Source organism: Protomyctophum parallelum, assembly GCF_964188405.1.
Source record: "Protomyctophum parallelum genome assembly, chromosome: 5".
Taxonomy (NCBI): Eukaryota; Metazoa; Chordata; class Actinopteri; order Myctophiformes; family Myctophidae; genus Protomyctophum; species Protomyctophum parallelum.
Window position 1 is genome coordinate 19,923,302 of NC_139702.1, and position 18,220 is coordinate 19,941,521.

At 41.3% G+C, this 18,220-nt stretch overlaps 1 protein-coding gene across 6 annotated transcripts; it reads left to right on the forward strand.

Moving 5' to 3' along the window:
• Positions 1-572: 572 nt before the first annotated feature.
• LOC310858641 (oxysterol-binding protein 1-like) lies at positions 573-17,489 on the forward strand. Of its 6 annotated transcripts, none has more exons than XM_083764842.1 (20): positions 573-696; positions 2,512-2,682; positions 2,878-3,086; positions 3,237-3,396; positions 3,955-4,066; positions 4,483-4,681; positions 4,960-5,077; positions 5,302-5,359; positions 5,760-5,927; positions 6,369-6,614; positions 6,710-6,830; positions 7,288-7,391; positions 7,962-8,057; positions 8,849-9,033; positions 9,209-9,429; positions 10,195-10,233; positions 10,415-10,462; positions 11,128-11,166; positions 11,336-11,362; positions 13,361-17,489. In XM_083764842.1, the coding sequence occupies exons 2-20, from the start codon at positions 2,549-2,551 to the stop codon at positions 13,501-13,503; spliced, it is 2,427 nt and encodes an 808-aa protein (XP_083620968.1). In that variant the 5' UTR covers positions 573-696; positions 2,512-2,548; the 3' UTR covers positions 13,504-17,489. The 6 variants fall into 6 exon arrangements, with proteins under 6 accessions (XP_083620968.1, XP_083620967.1, XP_083620969.1 ...); XM_083764841.1 differs by having other exon boundaries at positions 585-768; XM_083764843.1 differs by having other exon boundaries at positions 585-768; positions 5,305-5,359.
• The last annotated feature ends 731 nt before the right edge of the window (positions 17,490-18,220 follow it).

Sequence of the window (18,220 nt, forward strand, 5' to 3'; positions counted from 1 at the left end):
ATAAAAGAGCAGGTTTTCTCTGGTCCATACATTTTGGCAGCATATATTTAGATGGGTGGATTTGAGTTAGTAAGATGGCAACGTTCTGTTAAATATTGTAATAGACTTCCCAGGAGTGGTAACTTGGTAAGGGGAAGTTAAGAGATAATCGCACAAATATGACAATGAAATCCCATTTATAAAATAATAGGCATTGCTTGAAACGATGAGAAATGTGCATGTTGCACTACTGAAGTGCCCTTGAGCAAGGCATTGAACCCCTACCATGAATTGTTCTATGAGCAGGGCCTGGCTGTAAACAAGTTCTTGAGCTTAGTCTAGTTACCCTGGGTAAACTTTGCTTTACTTTGTGCAAAATTATTTGCACAGTAGGCCTAGTGTGCAAATAATTGGCTGCCAAATAAGCAGCCAACAACTACCAATAATTTGGTAGCTGTTAATAATTTCCGAATTATTGACGTAATGACCACAGTAACGTGGACACTGATGATGGTGACAGTGCGTGGACTTTCGCACCACTTTTCATTCATGCGCATGTATTGGGTAATTTAGTGGAACTAATGTTGATGAGAAGCGAACGGAGCCGGACGCTTTGTGGTGTTGCGCATGCAAGTTAGGTGGCTAGCTGAAGTTAGCAGACAGCTAGCGACTGACGCGATACCTGTTCATATTCATGGCTATTGTCTAACCTTACTGGTAACTATCGTGACATGTATTTGATTTTCTGAATATCAATGGAAAGAGCAGAAAATAAACGACGACAGAGCCGTAAGTTAGCAACGTCTTACGTTTTGGTTTAGCAACGTTAGCTCATTTGACAGCTGCAGTTTAATGCCTAGTTAGCTAGATGGCTAATGTCAATAATGTCAATGAAGCCTGAATGTTAAGATTTTTTTCTGAAATTCAGTGGACGTTACGTTTCCCTTGAAGCACCAGATTAATACTAGAGAGATTTGTTCACGTCAAGTAACGCCAGGGAAGCGGTTGTCTTAAGTTAAGTGAGAGCATTTACTTAATTTTAGATTAGCTAGCGTTATTCCTGGCTAGTTGTACAACAGCTGTTTCCTTTTGTCATATTGCGATTATGTCTTGACACATTATGTCATCATCAATCCATTGCCGTTCTGCTGTTTTAAGGCCACAGTTATATAAACCCGACCTAACATTAACGTCAAATCTTAGGCTTTATGTGAGGCTTGTTCAGGCTAACGCTGGCACGGAAATACTCTTAACCGTGTCATGAAAGTTTGTTGCTGATGCTGAACTGATGAAACCCTAGCGGACATGTTCTGACCAAGTCAGATATGGCTACGTCATGTGAATCCAATCCATAAAATGCTTCCATCAAAGTTATGTTTTCATAGTGTCACAGCATCATAGGTAGGTAGCTAGCTGACCAGCCAGATAAGTTATAATGATTAAGTCATAATGTATGGTCTTACTTGTCTTGGTTGGCTCCTGACACACTACTTCTCTTATGTTTTTCTTATGATCAGAATGACGTCATGTCGGTTAAAAAAAAAAACTGCTCCAAATGTTAGAAATCCTTAAACCAGATTAACCACTTAAGCCCTATTTTATACTTATGCAAGCTCACAACACCTCGTGATGCCGTGTGTTGTGAGTGTGTAGATTGGCTATTTCTGAAACAAAAACAAAAAAAGAGCCTATAATGACATTCCCATAAATGTGGATGCCAGGGTTAATCATGTTAACTTGCTAAAGCTATTCCATGATGCCAGGCCTGGAGCTGCTTCAGTGGGATGCTGAAGGATCATAATGACCTAAAACAATCTATGTACAAATCTAGGGCTTTGTTAATATTTTGAGAAATATGTGTATGTACAACATGGAAACATTTTCAGGTATCAAGTTGGGTGATAAAACGTCTATTACAAGGTGCAAGGAAACGTCAACTTAATACTTTGAGAATGAACAAAGATATGCCTTCTTCAGGGTCACCCTGACAGCCTGAAGAAGCCGCAAGCGATACGTTTGTGTATGTACATTTTGTATCAAGCCCATTGATTTAAAGGCCTTTTACTTTCCAAACATATGTTGAGTGTTTTATGCCCTTCCGTGATTATAATCTTTCCCTTATAGAGCGTCGCAGTCCCGCCCGCTTTGACGGCACTGGAAGAGAATTTCCCATTCATTTATTTAAAGACCTTTAAGCCTCGGACAAAGCCAACTCTGCTCCTGACCTATCATGACAAAACACATTTTTTTTTGGGCCGAACAAATAGTTAGACGTTTTTCTTCTTTCTAATTATTTGTCCGGCCCAAATGATTTGTCAGAAGCCAAGTTGGCTCTGGCTTTAAATAAATACTTTATGAAACTTTTATGGAAAACTGAATGGGAAATTTTCTTCTGGTGCCCTCGTCGTTCTGAAAGGGGCGGGTCTGCGACGCTCTATTATTCCTTCCATGAGCACAGATGGTTTAAGCGACACCAGTAGCGCTCCTGCAACTTCTCTCTAATAAAACTCATAAGGTTTCACATGTCTGCAGGCCCTAACCTCACTCTGTGAAGTCACGGGCTGTTGTGATGTCGGAGCCCAAGCCCCCCACTCCCACCCCTGGAGACACTTACAAGGGTTGGCTTTTTAAATGGACCAACTACATAAAAGGATACCAGCGGCGATGGTTTGTGTTGAGCAATGGCCTTCTGTCTTATTACAGGTAGGTCTTGGTCATGTGATCACTCAGGCATAATTACTCAAGCCCAATATTATACTTCATTATAATTTTTTATCAACACAAATTCAACTAATCGCAAGTACTGTAACTCAACCTCTGTATTTTGTATGTGTGTCATTAGTGAATTCCATAATTCCATTCAGCAACTTTTCACAATGTCTTTTCTTTGCCCCCCAGGACCCAGGCAGAGATGGGTCATACATGCAGGGGTACCATCAACCTGGCCACAGCCAACATTGCTGTGGAAGACTCTTGCAACTTTGTTATTTCTAATGGCGGTGCACAAACCTACCACCTGAAGGCCAGTTCAGAGGTGGAACGTCAACGCTGGATCACAGCCCTGGAACTAGCCAAGGCCAAAGCTGTCCACATGCAGGCCGAGTCTGGTGAGGAAGGGAGGTGGGGGGTTGGCGGGATTAGCAGATGGGAAGTCAGGCCATAATTTGGAAATACAGAGAAAAGAGTAAAACATTTGAAAAATGTTTGTAGTGTCCTTGTACAGAAGGCATGACAGGTTGTCTTTTCTTGTTCTACAGACGACTCGGGTGACGATTGTCCTACACCGCCCCACACCCCAGGACACGGTGGAGGTAACCGTAACGAGATCCAGTTGACATTACGTATGCTGGGCAGTAAGGTGGAGGACCTCGGCACCTGCAACGACCTCATTGCCAAGCATGGCTCTGCCCTGCAAAGGTTAGCAGTCAGTCTATTTCCCATCAAACTGAGCTCCTTCACTTAAGTGCCCTTGATGGGAAAGAAGGTGTAGCTGTCAGTGTACATACCTAATGACATTTTCCTGATATAGGAAAGACAACCTTCCACCAAACCCTTGTCTGTGTGCATCTCACCTATCTGTCTCAATAAAGTAAAAACTATAAAGGGAATGGCCAGTGCATTTTCCTTTTCATATTGATTGATTCATTAAACCAGCTCAGTGACCAGCTCAGTGGCCTTGTGGTTAGAGTGTCCGCCCTGAAACTGGGAGGTCGGGGTTCGATCCCCGGCCGGGTCATACCAAAGACTGTAAAAATGGGACCCTGCTTGACACTCAGCATCAAAGGGTTGAATTGGGGGTCAAAGCTACTAATCAAATGATTCCTGAGCGCGGTGCACGCTGCAGCTCACCGCTCCTTGGCTGCGGCTCACTGCTCCAAGAGATGGGTCAAATGCGGGGAACAAATTTCACTGCGGTAACTTGTGTGACAAATCGTATGACTTTGACTTTGACTTAAATTGCATTCCATTGCACAGGTCATTGTCAGAGCTGGAGAACATTCGTTTGGGGCCAGACACGGGAGACAAGATCAGACAGGTGACGGAGAGAGCTACGCTGTTCAGAATCACCTCCAATGCCATGATCAACGTAAGTCTACCAGGAACTGAGGAGCATGAATATCAAGAGTGAGACTAGCATTCAGTAAGACAATTACTTCAGGTATAACAGACAAGGAATGTACAGGTTCTACGTAGAATATTCTTGAGTCTGTGAATGTTCTACTTTTAAGGTCATGTAAAATATCTGACTATTTAATCACTGTGTCCTGCTCTCAACATAGCCTATAGCACAGTAAACTCTAGGGAGAAGTTGTCTGTTCAATTGGATGATGCTTGCTTGCAAGGTACAGGAAAATCTTTGACCATGCGCCTTGATGGTGCTTGGAGTGTGATTAGGGTTATTTACTAGTGCAGGGGATTGTAACCTACATTCTTTGGGTTTTGTTCTGATTTTGTTGATGGTGTATTTCTTTTCCCTCACCCCTGCTGCACTCACACCACCAGGCATGTCGGGACTTCCTGTCCTTGGCCCAGACGAATAGTAAGCGATGGCAGAAGGCGCTGCAAACGGAGAGAGACCAGAGATTGAGACTGGAAGACACTCTTGAGCAGCTAGCCAAGCAGCATAACCACCTAGAGAGAGCCTTTAGAGGAGCTACAGTACTGCCCCCTTCACTCAGCAACCCTGCCATGGACGGCAAAGGTAAAGCACTTTGTGTGCATGCCTGTTACAGTACAAGTGAAAAACCAGTACAAGTGAGAAAAACGGAACGGCGGGCGCCCATTTATCCGTCACGGGAAGTCAAACCTCAAATGTGTCTTCGGGGGGCTGTGGTGTTGCGTCGTTCTCCCGTTCGCCAGATTTTCACATATCCTCACAATAGCATCATAGCATTAATGTTAAATGGGTGTAGTTCCCCTTCTAATCTACTGGAGTGTCTTTGATTAGTTGTTGCGTTCTTCGATTCCCCTTGACTTTAGGTTCTGGCGGTTCAGGAAAGGGTGATGCCAGTGATGAGGATGATGAGAACGAGTTCTTTGATGCCATGGAAGATCCAGCAGCGTTCATCACTGTCCCTGCTGACCCCAAATACCACAGGTCTACATCTCTGCCTCACATGTCAACTTTCTCTTTCTGTCACTTTCTAACCTGTATGTTTGGTCTCTTTTTCTTTCTTGTTCACTCTCTCTTTTTTTCTCTTCACTGTCTCTCTCTGTGTATTTGTCTCAGGGTTTTTGTTTTTTTCATCAACTCTTTCATCATACTTTTATTTTTGTTATCAGTCATATTTTATGTTACTCTCCTGTCCCTGTGCACACCAGGAGGTCTGGCAGTAATGTCAGTGGTCTTAGCAGCGAGCTCGGAATGGACGACCAGTCTGTAAGTTCAAATCAAAACTTTATTGTTCTTTGTTCTTGTAAGGGAAATTGTATTTGCAAATTAAAGTACATGACAAACTACCCAAATCAAATATAACACGGATAATTACAACTGTATAATCCCAATAATCCATTGCAACAGTCTTGCTAGAAACATTACATTTTTGATTAACATTGTGAGTGAATCTTAACGGCTATGAAAGCAAATACAATATAGGCTGTGATATATCGCATTACATCGTATGTCTGTAGCCATGGTATAATCGCCATATACCCCAGCGCCTTGTGCATTATTGCTTAGATATACGAAAGACAAACTTGAGTTGGTAGCCTTATATAGGCAGGCTGTACATATCCGTAGGCTGTAACTAACCCTTCAGTGGACCTTTTCCCTCCTATAGCTTGACGAGCAGTCTTTGGCCTCTAACCCAGAGTCCCCACAGCCCTTGGAAGTGGAGCCTGTAAGGCAACGGCGGACACATATCCCTGACAAACCCAATTATTCCCTCAATCTCTGGAGCATCATGAAGAACTGCATCGGCAAGGAGCTCTCCAAGATCCCCATGCCTGTAAGATACCCCTCTGGTTGTGAAGTAATTTGTTGTTCTCAGACTTGGTGTCCGTTTAACTTTGAAAGTGTAAACCTGGACACTTCATCTTAATCGCTTCCCACTATGGCCTCTTTTCCACCAAAAGAACATTTGTTCCAGAACTAGTTCCGTTCTAGATTCTTGGAACCTTGGTGCTTTCACAGAACTGGCGGACAGTTTTTGGTTCCAGTTCCGAACCAACTTTTTGGGTTCTGAACCAATTCATTTTCAGTGGAAACACTCCAAACTGCTTCAATTTTAGGGTGGAAAAAGAACCGAACCGGTTCAACCCTGTTGGAAAAGGTGCCTCAGTGACCGTCGTACAAGCATCAGACTTTTCAGGTCCATGTTTACACTTCCAGAATTATTATTTCATTCTGCTCCTTCTTCTCTGAAATACCTTCTCCTATATCCCACTAGGTGAACTTCAACGAGCCAATCTCCATGTTGCAGCGTCTGTCAGAGGACCTGGAGTACTACGAGCTCCTGGACAAGGCTGCCAAGTGTCAGAGTTCCCTGGAGCAGCTGTGCTACGTGGCCGCCTTCACTGTGTCCTCGTACTCCACCACCGTGTACCGCACGGGCAAGCCCTTCAATCCCCTGCTCGGAGAGACCTTCGAGCTGGACCGGCTCCAAGAATGTGGCTACCGCTCACTCTGTGAACAGGTGGAGGGGACACGCACACCATTGACGGATTAATCAACTTCACGTAAATGAATGTAATATGTGAATTTGTCCTTACTGTCCTCCTGTCTCCTCAGGTGAGTCACCACCCCCCTGCTGCTGCCCACCATGCCTTCTCTGAGAAAGGCTGGACCCTAAGACAGGAGATCGCCCTGGCCAGCAAGTTTAGAGGGAAATATCTATCCATTATGCCTATGGGTAAGTGTTTGTGCACTCCAACGCTACAGTAAACTATAGCTTTGTACCTGTGATACACACCTATTATCAATCTTTAGACTTTGCCTTGTACAAATGTATTTAAAATACATTTAAGATGTAAATACTATGCTGTCACTGTTGGGCAGAAACCTTGTATGACCGTTAATTTTCAGGAAATAGAATCTTTTTTGAAATGCTAGAAATCTAGTTATTATTTAATCACAAATTCTTGTTAATACTATTCATTATTTCAATATTTCTGTTAAGGTTTAATCCCATCAATCAACTACACTGACTTGCCCCATCTTGTGTTTTGTCGTCTGTCTCTTCAGTTTAGTTACATTTGTACACTCAAGAGTTAAATTATTAGTATTACTGAAGATTTGACAGTGTACGAATCATGTGTCAGTACATTTTGTGATCATTAGTGTTGAATATACCTCTCCTCCATCCCCAGGGTCCATCCAGTGCATGTTTCAGAAGAGCAACAACCATTACTCCTGGAAGAAAGTCACAACCACAGTACATAACATAATTGTAGGAAGACTGTGGATTGACCAGGTAACTGAGGCGTGCTGGTGATTCTATTTGTTAGTAAACTGATTTCAATCAGTCCAACTACCCTAGCCCTCTGCACAGAATCAGTCCAGCTATCACCTACCGTTTTCTACACAAAATCAGTCCATCGATCGCCTACCCTTTTAGACAGAATCAGTCCAACTGGCAAATATCACGTATCACCTAACCTCGAGTCATCAGGCTTTCCACCTCGGAGGAGTGCTATGAAAGAGCCAGTCACCCTTTTATTGGGAAGGTATTATTCTTCCGGTTTGATGGAAAGGAAGTTCCGATTCTAAAAACGGTTTACTTAAAATATTTATTAAAAATGTACAAAAATGTTATACTGTCATGTACTGTACATAGCAACAAGAACCCCAAAAGGGGTTCCTGTCCAGAAGGGTCAAAACACCAAAAGGGCTTCAAGTCCTGAATCAGTTCTACTACAACTATTTCATTGAGTAGCATTTTGTGGCTTAGCATTAAGGGCGGCACAGCTACATTTGTAGATGATGCTTTTTTTACTGGAACATCCTATGAAATGAAACATGTTCCTTCATATTGCCACATCAGTCAGGAGAGATAGATGTGGTGAACCACAGGACGGGAGACCGCTGCCACCTCAAGTTCGCTCCCTACAGTTACTTCTCCAGAGATGTGGCAAGAAAAGTGAGTGTTGAATGTCAGTGTCTCCTTGCTTCATCCATCTTTAGAGTAGTGGAGATAGAAATGTCAGCAAACACCCAAAAAGCAAAAAGTAAGCTTTCTTTCGGTTAAAGTAGAACTATAATTGAATTATACATTTATATCCTTCAAAGCTGAAGATGTACGCAAATTCAAGTCAATGTTGGGTACTGCACTAGGAATCAATCAAATTATCAATGGATCGTTACAAAATAAATATTGTGCTAATGTTTAGGAAAAACAGTGCAATGGTGTCATTTAGATTTATTCAGCCTTCTGAAGGATTACCTGAAGAACTTATTTTAAGTGCAGTACCCTTTGATTTTAATGACCACAAGATGATGGGGAGGGGGGTGTGGATTCATTGTTTTATCTCTGACTATCTCTGCTTTAACTGTACTTGATTAAATATAAGATTTTAGTTGACTAAATAACAAATGACAGTAATGACTGATTTCACACTTGCTGAAAATAGCCTATCTACAAGCTTACAACACGTTGCGCTGCAAGTGTGTAGATCTGCTATTTTCCGCACGCAACCAAGTGTAAAATTACTTATACTGGATCTCTTCATTCTCTTGTCCACTAGTCCCTTCCTAACATTTTAGTCTAGTTTTTATTTGTTGACGAAATTGTCAATATATTTAGTTTTAGTCATCATAGCTTCGTTTTCATTTAATTTCCATTTTGTTTTTGTCAGTGAAAAAAAGGTAGTCGAACATGTTTTGTATTAGTCGATGAAATCAACACTGACTCTGTGCCCCTCTATGCTCCAGGTAACTGGCGTAGTAATGGACAAGGATGGCAAGGCCCATTATGTGCTGTCAGGAACATGGGATGAGAAGATGGAGTTCCAGAGGGTGATGCATAGCAGTAAGGGGGAGAACGGCACAGAAAGCAAACAAAGGACTGTTTACCAGACACTCAAAGCCAAAGAGCTGTGGAAGAAAACCCCACTGCCGTGAGTTGGTTTCTGGGTATTGTTGTGGGGATGGAGCTGAAGGCGGGGAAAGAAAAAGCAAAGTATATAGATTAGATATTGTTTTTTTTATTTTTGTTAGTTTTTTTATCTCTGAGACACTAAACTACCCTGTCTCTGTGTTTGTCTCTGCTTTTCACATCATCCCTCGTCCCAGTGAGGGAGCAGAGGCCATGTACTACTTCTCCTTCCTGGCTCTGACGCTCAACGAGCCCGAGGAGGGTGTGGCGCCTACAGATAGCCGTAGACGGCCCGACCAGAGACTGATGGAAGCCGGCCGCTGGGATGAGGCCAATGCTGAGAAGCAGAGGCTGGAGGAGAAGCAACGCATCGCCCGCCGGGAGAGAGAGCGGCCGGCAGCCACATCACCTGAGGAAGGTAAGAAAATAAGACCGGAAGGGAGAGGAGGTGTGAGGTGGCAGCGGAAGAGGAATTGCATGACAACACTGTTCATGAAAATAGGTTTCCTGCTACTAACAACTTGTCATGGAGTATAATGAAGTGGCCTTCCTGTCCAATGTTAAGCTATAAGTAAGTAACTTTTGTGTACAGTTTGTGAACAAAGCCCCATACATCACTATGTGGTGAACTACAGTATAAAGGAATATATATATACACAAATTGAATAATAATAATTAATTGCATTTTATAGCGCTTTTCCAAGTGCTCAAAGCGCTTTACAATGGTTCATTCATTCATACATTGGGAGGTTCGCAGTTCAGTTGGTTGCGGCGAACAAGCAATCTTTGTTTAGGAATACTTAGATAAGTACAGTGATGTTTCTCTGTCCATTCGTCTGTGTTGGCTATTATTGTTCATCTTGATTTCACTAGTCTTAAGATTTTTTTAAAATTGATTACTAGTCTGATTAACTGCAGCTGTTTTTGACATGTACAAAATATTTAATATTTGTCTATTTTGGTATGCATTTCCAATTGAACAATAAACTGTATGTTTATCAAGAAGTCCTTGAACATAGGATGAACGACAGTGATGTTAACTAAACAATGATTGATTGATTTGACAAGCTTTTCTTCATACCACTATATGCTTTAACTTTCATCAGCAAAAATGCTAAATAAATATGTATTATTATTATTAACTGCTGCACCCTTACACTAATTTGTATGTCTCTGTCCCAAGCTGTCACTGAGGACTTCATCAATGACTCGCCTTTAAAAAGCAAGTACCTCCTCTCTTCGCCTTTTAGTAACCCTTGCACTGCATTTTTCTCAAGTACTGTACATTCTGGCATAAACTCTGCCCGTACATTGTGTGTGGGTGCCAAATGTGTTGTGTGTCCCTTTACAACCTTTTCGAATCACTGTTTCCTTTCCGATCCCTTCATCTGTTTTGCGTTCAGCCGATGCAGAGGAGGTTGCCACGGAAGCAAATGAGGCTTCATATGAAAGCAAGTATCACTGCTACAGCTCAGATAGACGTGTGTAACTGTGCATGTGTACGCCTAAAAGAAAAAGGTCATTTAAAAAAAAGTAGAGCAGGTCATCTGCTCTACTGTAACTAGCCTAATGTCATTGAAACGAAAAATTAATAAAAATACGAAGAATATATAAGAATTAAATATATATTGCCGTCTAGGGAAAAAATCACTTCATTCTTCATTTTTTTTATTTTTTTCATGAATCAATGCTTTGGATACCTGGTCTATTTGTTGGTTCAACAAATATTTAACCAATGGAAGGTATTAAAAACCTCCTAACGCCACTTGAGCTGGATGTTTTTTTTTTCATTCCCTGAAGAATGAATGAATGTTAGGTGGTTTCTTCCAAACAGCAGAGCTATATGTTTCATCTCATGACGAATTTGAGGCATCACTATTAATCTGTGGAATGCAAAAAAACAATGTACACATTTGAAAGCAGAGCCTCTCCATTGGAACTCAAAAAAGTTCTGAATAATTTGGATCAAGTAGATTAAAATAGTATTTGTGAACTGTATACTATGTGCATTACACTAGTGTATACTATACACGGTACATACTATACTACACAGGCTGTGTCTGCTGTTGCACCTATTTCCATACATTTTAATTCTCTTTTGTGTGTGGCTGTTCAGCGGATACTGAGGACTCTCCCTGTCCTACACCTATTGCATGCAAGTACCCTACCTAATGCTTTTAGCACACATTCGTAATATTTTCCTGTCATGTTGTCATCTTCAGATGATACGTGTTCACTCAATCATTCATAGATGTTCTCATTCATGTCTTTACCTTTTGTTTTTTTGTCCATACATCTCTATCGCGGCATTTGTTTTCTTGCAGCACCCCATGGACCACCACCTTATCAAAGCAAGTATTCCACTCCTGAAATACCTTAACCGTATGGAATTTTTCCCCCCCATTTTTTTTAGCAGGATCTAGAGCTGCACAACTGACGCACAACACTGGCTATTGCATTTTCCAAATCCCAAGTGGCAACAGTTGTCACACAAGTCATAAATTATTAGTTCTTGCTGGTGGGTACAATCAGCACTTTTTCCAAATGCAAAAGAAGTATACTTGAGTCCACAAGTATCACAATCCATTTTTCGGTTACAGTATTCACTAAAATTCTTTATTTTTTAGTTTAATCAGTGTTGTGCAGCCCTAGTAAGTGCCCTTATCAGAACTCTTATCAGAACTCTGTCCTCTTGCGTCACATTTATACGTCTAGTCCCCTGGTATGAGTTACTGCCAGACCTACAACCCTTTAGTCACCTTTCAGGGTCATCCTCACATTCTTTCTGTGTCCTCCTCCCTGAGCTGAAGGTTTGGTAGGTCCCTATGGAACTGTGGCAAACTCGGTTCACTCCCATTCTCTTTTACGGTCAACATCTTGCCTGTTTGCCCTCTGTCTATTGCTGTCAGATATGGTCGGTGTCTTTTAGGAATGACTGTACCAACAAACCTCGGTGAGGCCTTTAGGAGGGCCATTATAATCCACCACTCCTGAATGAAGTGCCTGCTGCTGGGAGTCTGGTGCAACGCACAGGTCCTGGGCCTGGTGAGAGCAGGAGTGGACCTGGTGAGACGTAGGAGGGGCCCGGACAGGAGTCAACCCACAGAGCCTAGTCCTTCCACACGCCAGAATTTGGTTCTCCCAGTCCCGGCAGAGTAGTTCTGGACCAACGGATTGTGTCGCCTTGCTCATTCCCTGATGGACTGATCGAGGGTAGCTACTGGGACATAAATCGGGATTTGATCAACCCCGGCTGGGTCGCCTGAGTGAGGGGTATGATGTTGGTAGACCCGAAACCCCGTTGACCTCAGGATACATCACTGAAGATACGTCCCAGGTGCATCCATGCGATGTATTTTTAGTTATAGTTACCGGTATGATCATCTGACAGAATTGTTAAGTTCTTAAAGGTATAGTTTTTGGGGTTTTTTTTTTTGGGGGGGGGGGGGGTTATTATTATTTTTTGCCCACAGTCAGACAAATGGAGGCATTTTTTATGTCTGCATGCAATTTGAAGTATCTTGGAATAGTGTGCTTATCCTATCTCAATAGAGCTTGACAGTCTGGTGTTGAAGGAAACGTCCCATTCATTTTCTCCATATAAACCTTTATTATATCAGCTACACTGTCGTAACCATCTAAAGCAGACTTGTAAAACGATGCTATATGCTCCTGTAGATGCCAACAAAAATGTTCAATTCACAATTGCATGGAGAAATGCTTCACTACCAACAATCCGGCTAATATGTACAGTATCAGCGATGTCTCTGATTGGTGGAGCTTACGTTACCATGGAAATGGTATTGCGCTAGCCTGGGTACCGAGGCCAGCGTATAATATTGACAGACACAAAAGATTAGGAGACACTCTTCTAGATGGCTCACACTTTAGGCGCCACTCCATATAAACTAAAGAACATACTGTACATTAAAACTACATCCGGTAGCAGTCACAGAGACATAAAAAAATCACACCCTGCTATCCATTTAAGGTTAATTTTATAACCTGATTTCTGTGTCACTTGAAAACTGCCATTGGTTAAACAAAGCTTTTTTTTTAATTACCTGAAAGAGGATCAGCCGGTTGGTCGCAAACGGCTGATGATTTGCTGGGATCAATTTGCTTTCTTGCTTTTCACCAAACAGCAAAGTTCTTTGAATATTATTGAAGTCATTCAGTTATATGAAGTGATGCCTCAAGTGTTTTGATCTTTCTGCTGTTCTGGACAGACTACAGACCTGGACATTCCAAAGAGCACCTGCAGATATACAGTATATGGGATTCAAGCGCAGCCCTGACTTCCCCATTTCATAAGCACATTTTTATTTCATTCATTTCTTCATTTTCAGGCGCCCACCATGACGACTACCAGGCATTATGGTTCGAGAGGATTGACGATCCAATATCTGGAGAGCCCATGAATGTCTACAAAGGAGGCTACTGGGAAACTAAGGATGAAGGCACATGGGACAGGTGCCCTGACATCTTCTGACCACCCTATCCATCACGCCCTTTTCATCCACTGAGAAGTGGATGACCTGATTAGGACCCGAGAAGATGCTCAGAAACACCCTTCATTACATCAACTCGAGTAGGCGGAAATGGCTCAGCCTATAGAGAGAGAGAGAAGTGGTAGGACATGCACATTAGATATGGATACATTGTTTAGCAGTTGTTGGAGGGTGACGGAAGTTCAGAACGAACGCAAACGAGAAGGTCTGCACAATGTAGCTCCCTTAAAGTTACTTTTCATGAATCAATTTAACCCTCTATATATATATATATATATATATATATTTATATACACTTAGTAAAACAGGTCTGAGTTACTGAGCTTGTAGATCTGCGGTCTTTGTCTAATGTTCCCCCAGAATATGGATGCTGGGGTTCATGTGGTTAAAGACATCATCCAACAAGTGATGGTTCGAGCCAAATCTGAAGACTCCTCGAAACGTCACTTGATGGATGCCATAATAATAAGTCACTTTAAGGAAGCTACAGTGTGCTGACCTTCTTGTTTGCCTTTCTCTCTGTTCTTTTGGGACTATCACTTGCTGTCAATGGGTGTTTTGGATGTGCGTGATCGGCTAGGCCGCTAGGGTGTCGGAACATTGTCTTTAACTTGGTTCTCAGTGTGGCGTCCAGGGTACCCCCAGGGGTTATTGAGGGTGTTCCAGGGGGTCCAAAACTAAATGATGAATAATTATTAATCATTTGGCTGGGGACCCCTCAAGGATTCATTAACACAGTGAAATGGCGGTCCATGGCCTATAATGCACATCAAACAGGGTTGTTAAAAATGTAAAAGGTTGAGAATGATCCAGCCATCTAGATTTTGGTTGGTGTTCAGTTGGCATTCAGGTCTCTATCCAGGGCTCCATGGTGGAACTATTCAGTTGCAACTTTGCATTTTCTTTGGTCGCACCAATGCTAATGGAAGAATTCAGCTGGTTTTGAGCTTCAGTTTGTTTACGTGTTGTTTTTTATATATGTATAGTTCCGCTATGTACTACTAAGAATGTTTTGATGACCTCACTGCTTCTATTTATGCATTCAAGTAGACTCAGTTTCTGAACGTTAAGTTGATGATCTTATTGACTCATTGCAATTATAAAACAAATGATTTGATGCTCTGTAAGTAATGCAAATTAGTTGATACAGTAGCTGCAATGATGCTGCCCCCTTAGTCATGTTTCTTTGTTACACTAGGTGTTAAGATTTGTCAGGCATATCCAATCAATGTGTTTTGTCTGTGGGTCGGATTGCAGCCTCATTGCTAAATAGGGCTGCAGAGCAGCTAGTCAATACTGTACTGTATGTGAGTGCAGAGCGGAGTAGCTGTATGCTCATTAGACACGTGGACTCTGCTTTGTGTTAAATGTTAAATGGCTCTTTTACCAGATACTAGCAGCCTGAAAATCTAGTTTAAAGTGATCTCCATATACATGTTACGTTTGAGACACCCACCCTGGCCACCCATGATCCACTCACCCACCGTCCATCCACAAGGCAATTTTAATGTAGCGTTAAGTGAGTACATACGTACAAATAAAATATACTATGCTGCTGACTATGTGTTGTATAGAGTACATGGTACATACTTTATAACACATAGTCAGCAGCATAGCATATTGTATTTGCTCTTAATTTGATCAGTATAGTGCAATGATACATTTGTGAGTCTTATATTTGTAACAAACCAGTTTTGCATTGGTGCTCCTGTTGAAAATCTTAATGGTTCCACTGTAATACATGGTTTTATTATGGAGCCCTGTGATACATGATGGGTATTTGTCATGAAGAACCTGGTCCAATATTAATCTAGTCTTTGATGCAAGGTACAGTAGTAATTTCACTCGGGCCCAAATGGTAATGGACCCCCCCCCCAATCCCTGAAGAATATAAGAACAAGCTCTCTGAGAGTGTGAGCGTAGCCTACATATGCTGTACAACACATGTTGCATGTGGTGGTTCAGTGGCATACTTCACAATGTACACAAGACTTCATCTAATGCACACGTTGCAAATGTTAAAACATGGGACAGCGTTCCTATTAATCGTCCACCAAGTGCAAATAATGCTGAGCCTGTGGCTATTATCTGTAATTAAAATAAGCACACCAGGGCAGAGATAAAGCCTAAGATGTTTTCGTACAACTGTATTGCTTGACAGAAATGACTGCTTTTCAAGTATATATGAGCCTCTGTTGTTGTTGATGACTCAAGGGTGAGTAATGCAATATAAGTTATCGATCCAACTGTAAAGTTAAAAATGTACAGCGTCGAAACAACCGTTTTTATTTGACAAATGTGTTTCCAACAGCGAATGTAACGACTGCTTTGCAATATTGGGAAACAAAATTTTCCATGCAGCTTTTCTAATGCGATAAGTTGCATTTGTCATAAAACACTTGGATGGAATTGTGTCTGTCTAGAGAGCAGAGCAGTGTATTAAACTGGTCTACATGGAATTTGAATAACTATTATTATACCTGATAGAGAACACCCCTATGCCAATTTTGTTAACTACAGATTGTGTTTTTAAGTGGTGCAACCACTTCATTAAGGAGCTGTGTGTCTGTCCCTGGGTCCCTGGCTGGGTCTATCCGAGCACGAAAATAGCGTTTGGTTGGTTTTCACAACCAAGTGTCACTGTTGCGCAGCCTAACACACACACTTATTAACTGTATATATGATGATTTTGGGTGTGACAGTACAGTACAGTAGAGGGACCCCCACACGGTAACTGTCATTTCTCAACCATTTCGGACGTGGGGCGGCGCACCGGAACCCTGGGCGCGTTCCTGGGGGTCTGGAAGTTATTACGACCGCCACACGGCGTTGCACCACTTACATCACACGGGTGGTTTTTTGGTGGTTTTTTTTAAGCTATACAGATGAAGGATATGAAGACAAACACTTTACACTAAATGACGAATCCTATAACTGAAACAAGTTATTCTTAACCTAAGTGATGCTCTTTGTGATTAGGAATAGAGAATTGACATACGTGTGTGTGCCTGCATGTGTGAGTGTATGTGCACACTAAATGTGTATGTGTATACATTTTGTGCACAAAGTCTAATGTGAAGGCCATGTCTGAGACTCAAAAGACACCTTTTTCTGATTGTGTGTGTGTGTGTGTGTGTGTGTGCTAGTGTGTTAAAAAGATTTAAATCATTTCCTTTTATATGTAAGTGTACTTAAATGCAAAATCAGTAAAAGAAAACAAGACTACAAGGCAAAACATATGTTGCAATTATTTCTATATTAAACAAAGTAGTATTAATGATAATTCAATGCTAAGATAGAAGTGATGACTTGACAGTTTTTATGATGTTTTTGGTTTCTGTTTTGATTTCCATTGTTTGATGTATTTATTTTTGCATTCATAACTGGACAAACATTGACTGGCATATTTTCATTTACACACTGAGACCCACCTTTCACTTTATAACCATCTGCACCCATGTGTCCAATCACAGCTCGCCCATTTCTAGTTTAAGTTTTAAGTTTAGTTGTATGACCGTGTTGCTTGCTGAAAATATAGCTTCAGTACTGGCTCACAATGTGTTGCAACATGTGAACTTGTAAATCTGTTAATTTCCCAATCAACACAGACATACGACTGAGTGTAATGTAAGCATATGCTATGTAGCCTATAACCATTTTTACTTGACAGATGGTTACAGAAGATCCAGCACTCCAGGAGTTTTTAAGATCACTGGAAGCTGAATTTCAACAATGGAATCGTGACCTGTTATTATTACAGAGTACAGACCTTTGTCTGACTTCTCTTTAATTTAATTCTTATTTGGTTCTTTTTAGTTGTTTAACTTTTTAACTGTACTTACTTTTTTTTTTAGTTTCGTCTTTCTTATTTTCTTGTTTGTGCATAATGATGTTTGTGTCCTTTTGTTTGTTGTCTTTTCTGAATCCCCTTTTGCATCTTTCCATTAAAGGTTTCTCATGCAGTGTATAGATTTTTTAATTTTTTCCACAAATTAATTATTCTAAAATTAAAGCAACAATTTCCCTTCACAATATTCTCATTAAGACAAATGAGTACAACAGGAACAGTTTACTTCCAACATGTCTATTTCAAACATGATCATAACTGGCATTTTAGACTCATTTGATACAAAATAAAACAGGATAACTTTGGGAACTAAGAAAACAATAAAACATGTCTGAATATACCCATAAAATCCATGTTGCTGGCTGACTGTTCATTAATTGATCCTTAATGGAGACCATTTGTTTTTTCTAGTGTTATTGAGACCATAACATGATCATATAACAATATGTAGGATCATATAACAAATGTAATGCACATAACTTCAGAACCGTTCTCCGACTGTCCGGAGCAGCGCATGTTCGCCAACCTTAATCCGATCGTTGTTTCTGCATGTCGGTCCTGTTATTGACCCTATACCAACCTTGAAACGTACCTTAGTTACGTCACCATCAACAGCCAATAAGGGACCACCATTCTTACCCCGACATACAGTACATACAATACATACCCAACTGATCACCAAACGTACCTAGTCATCAGCCAATCCCTGATTGGCCGACGGACGCCACCGACATATACGACCTACATACGCAGCCGATTACAGTACTTGCGCGCCCTGCACAAGTAATAACTTATTAACTTATAAGGAGCTTGATTGCATGCAGATCTTCAGACCCATCATGCAGATTGAC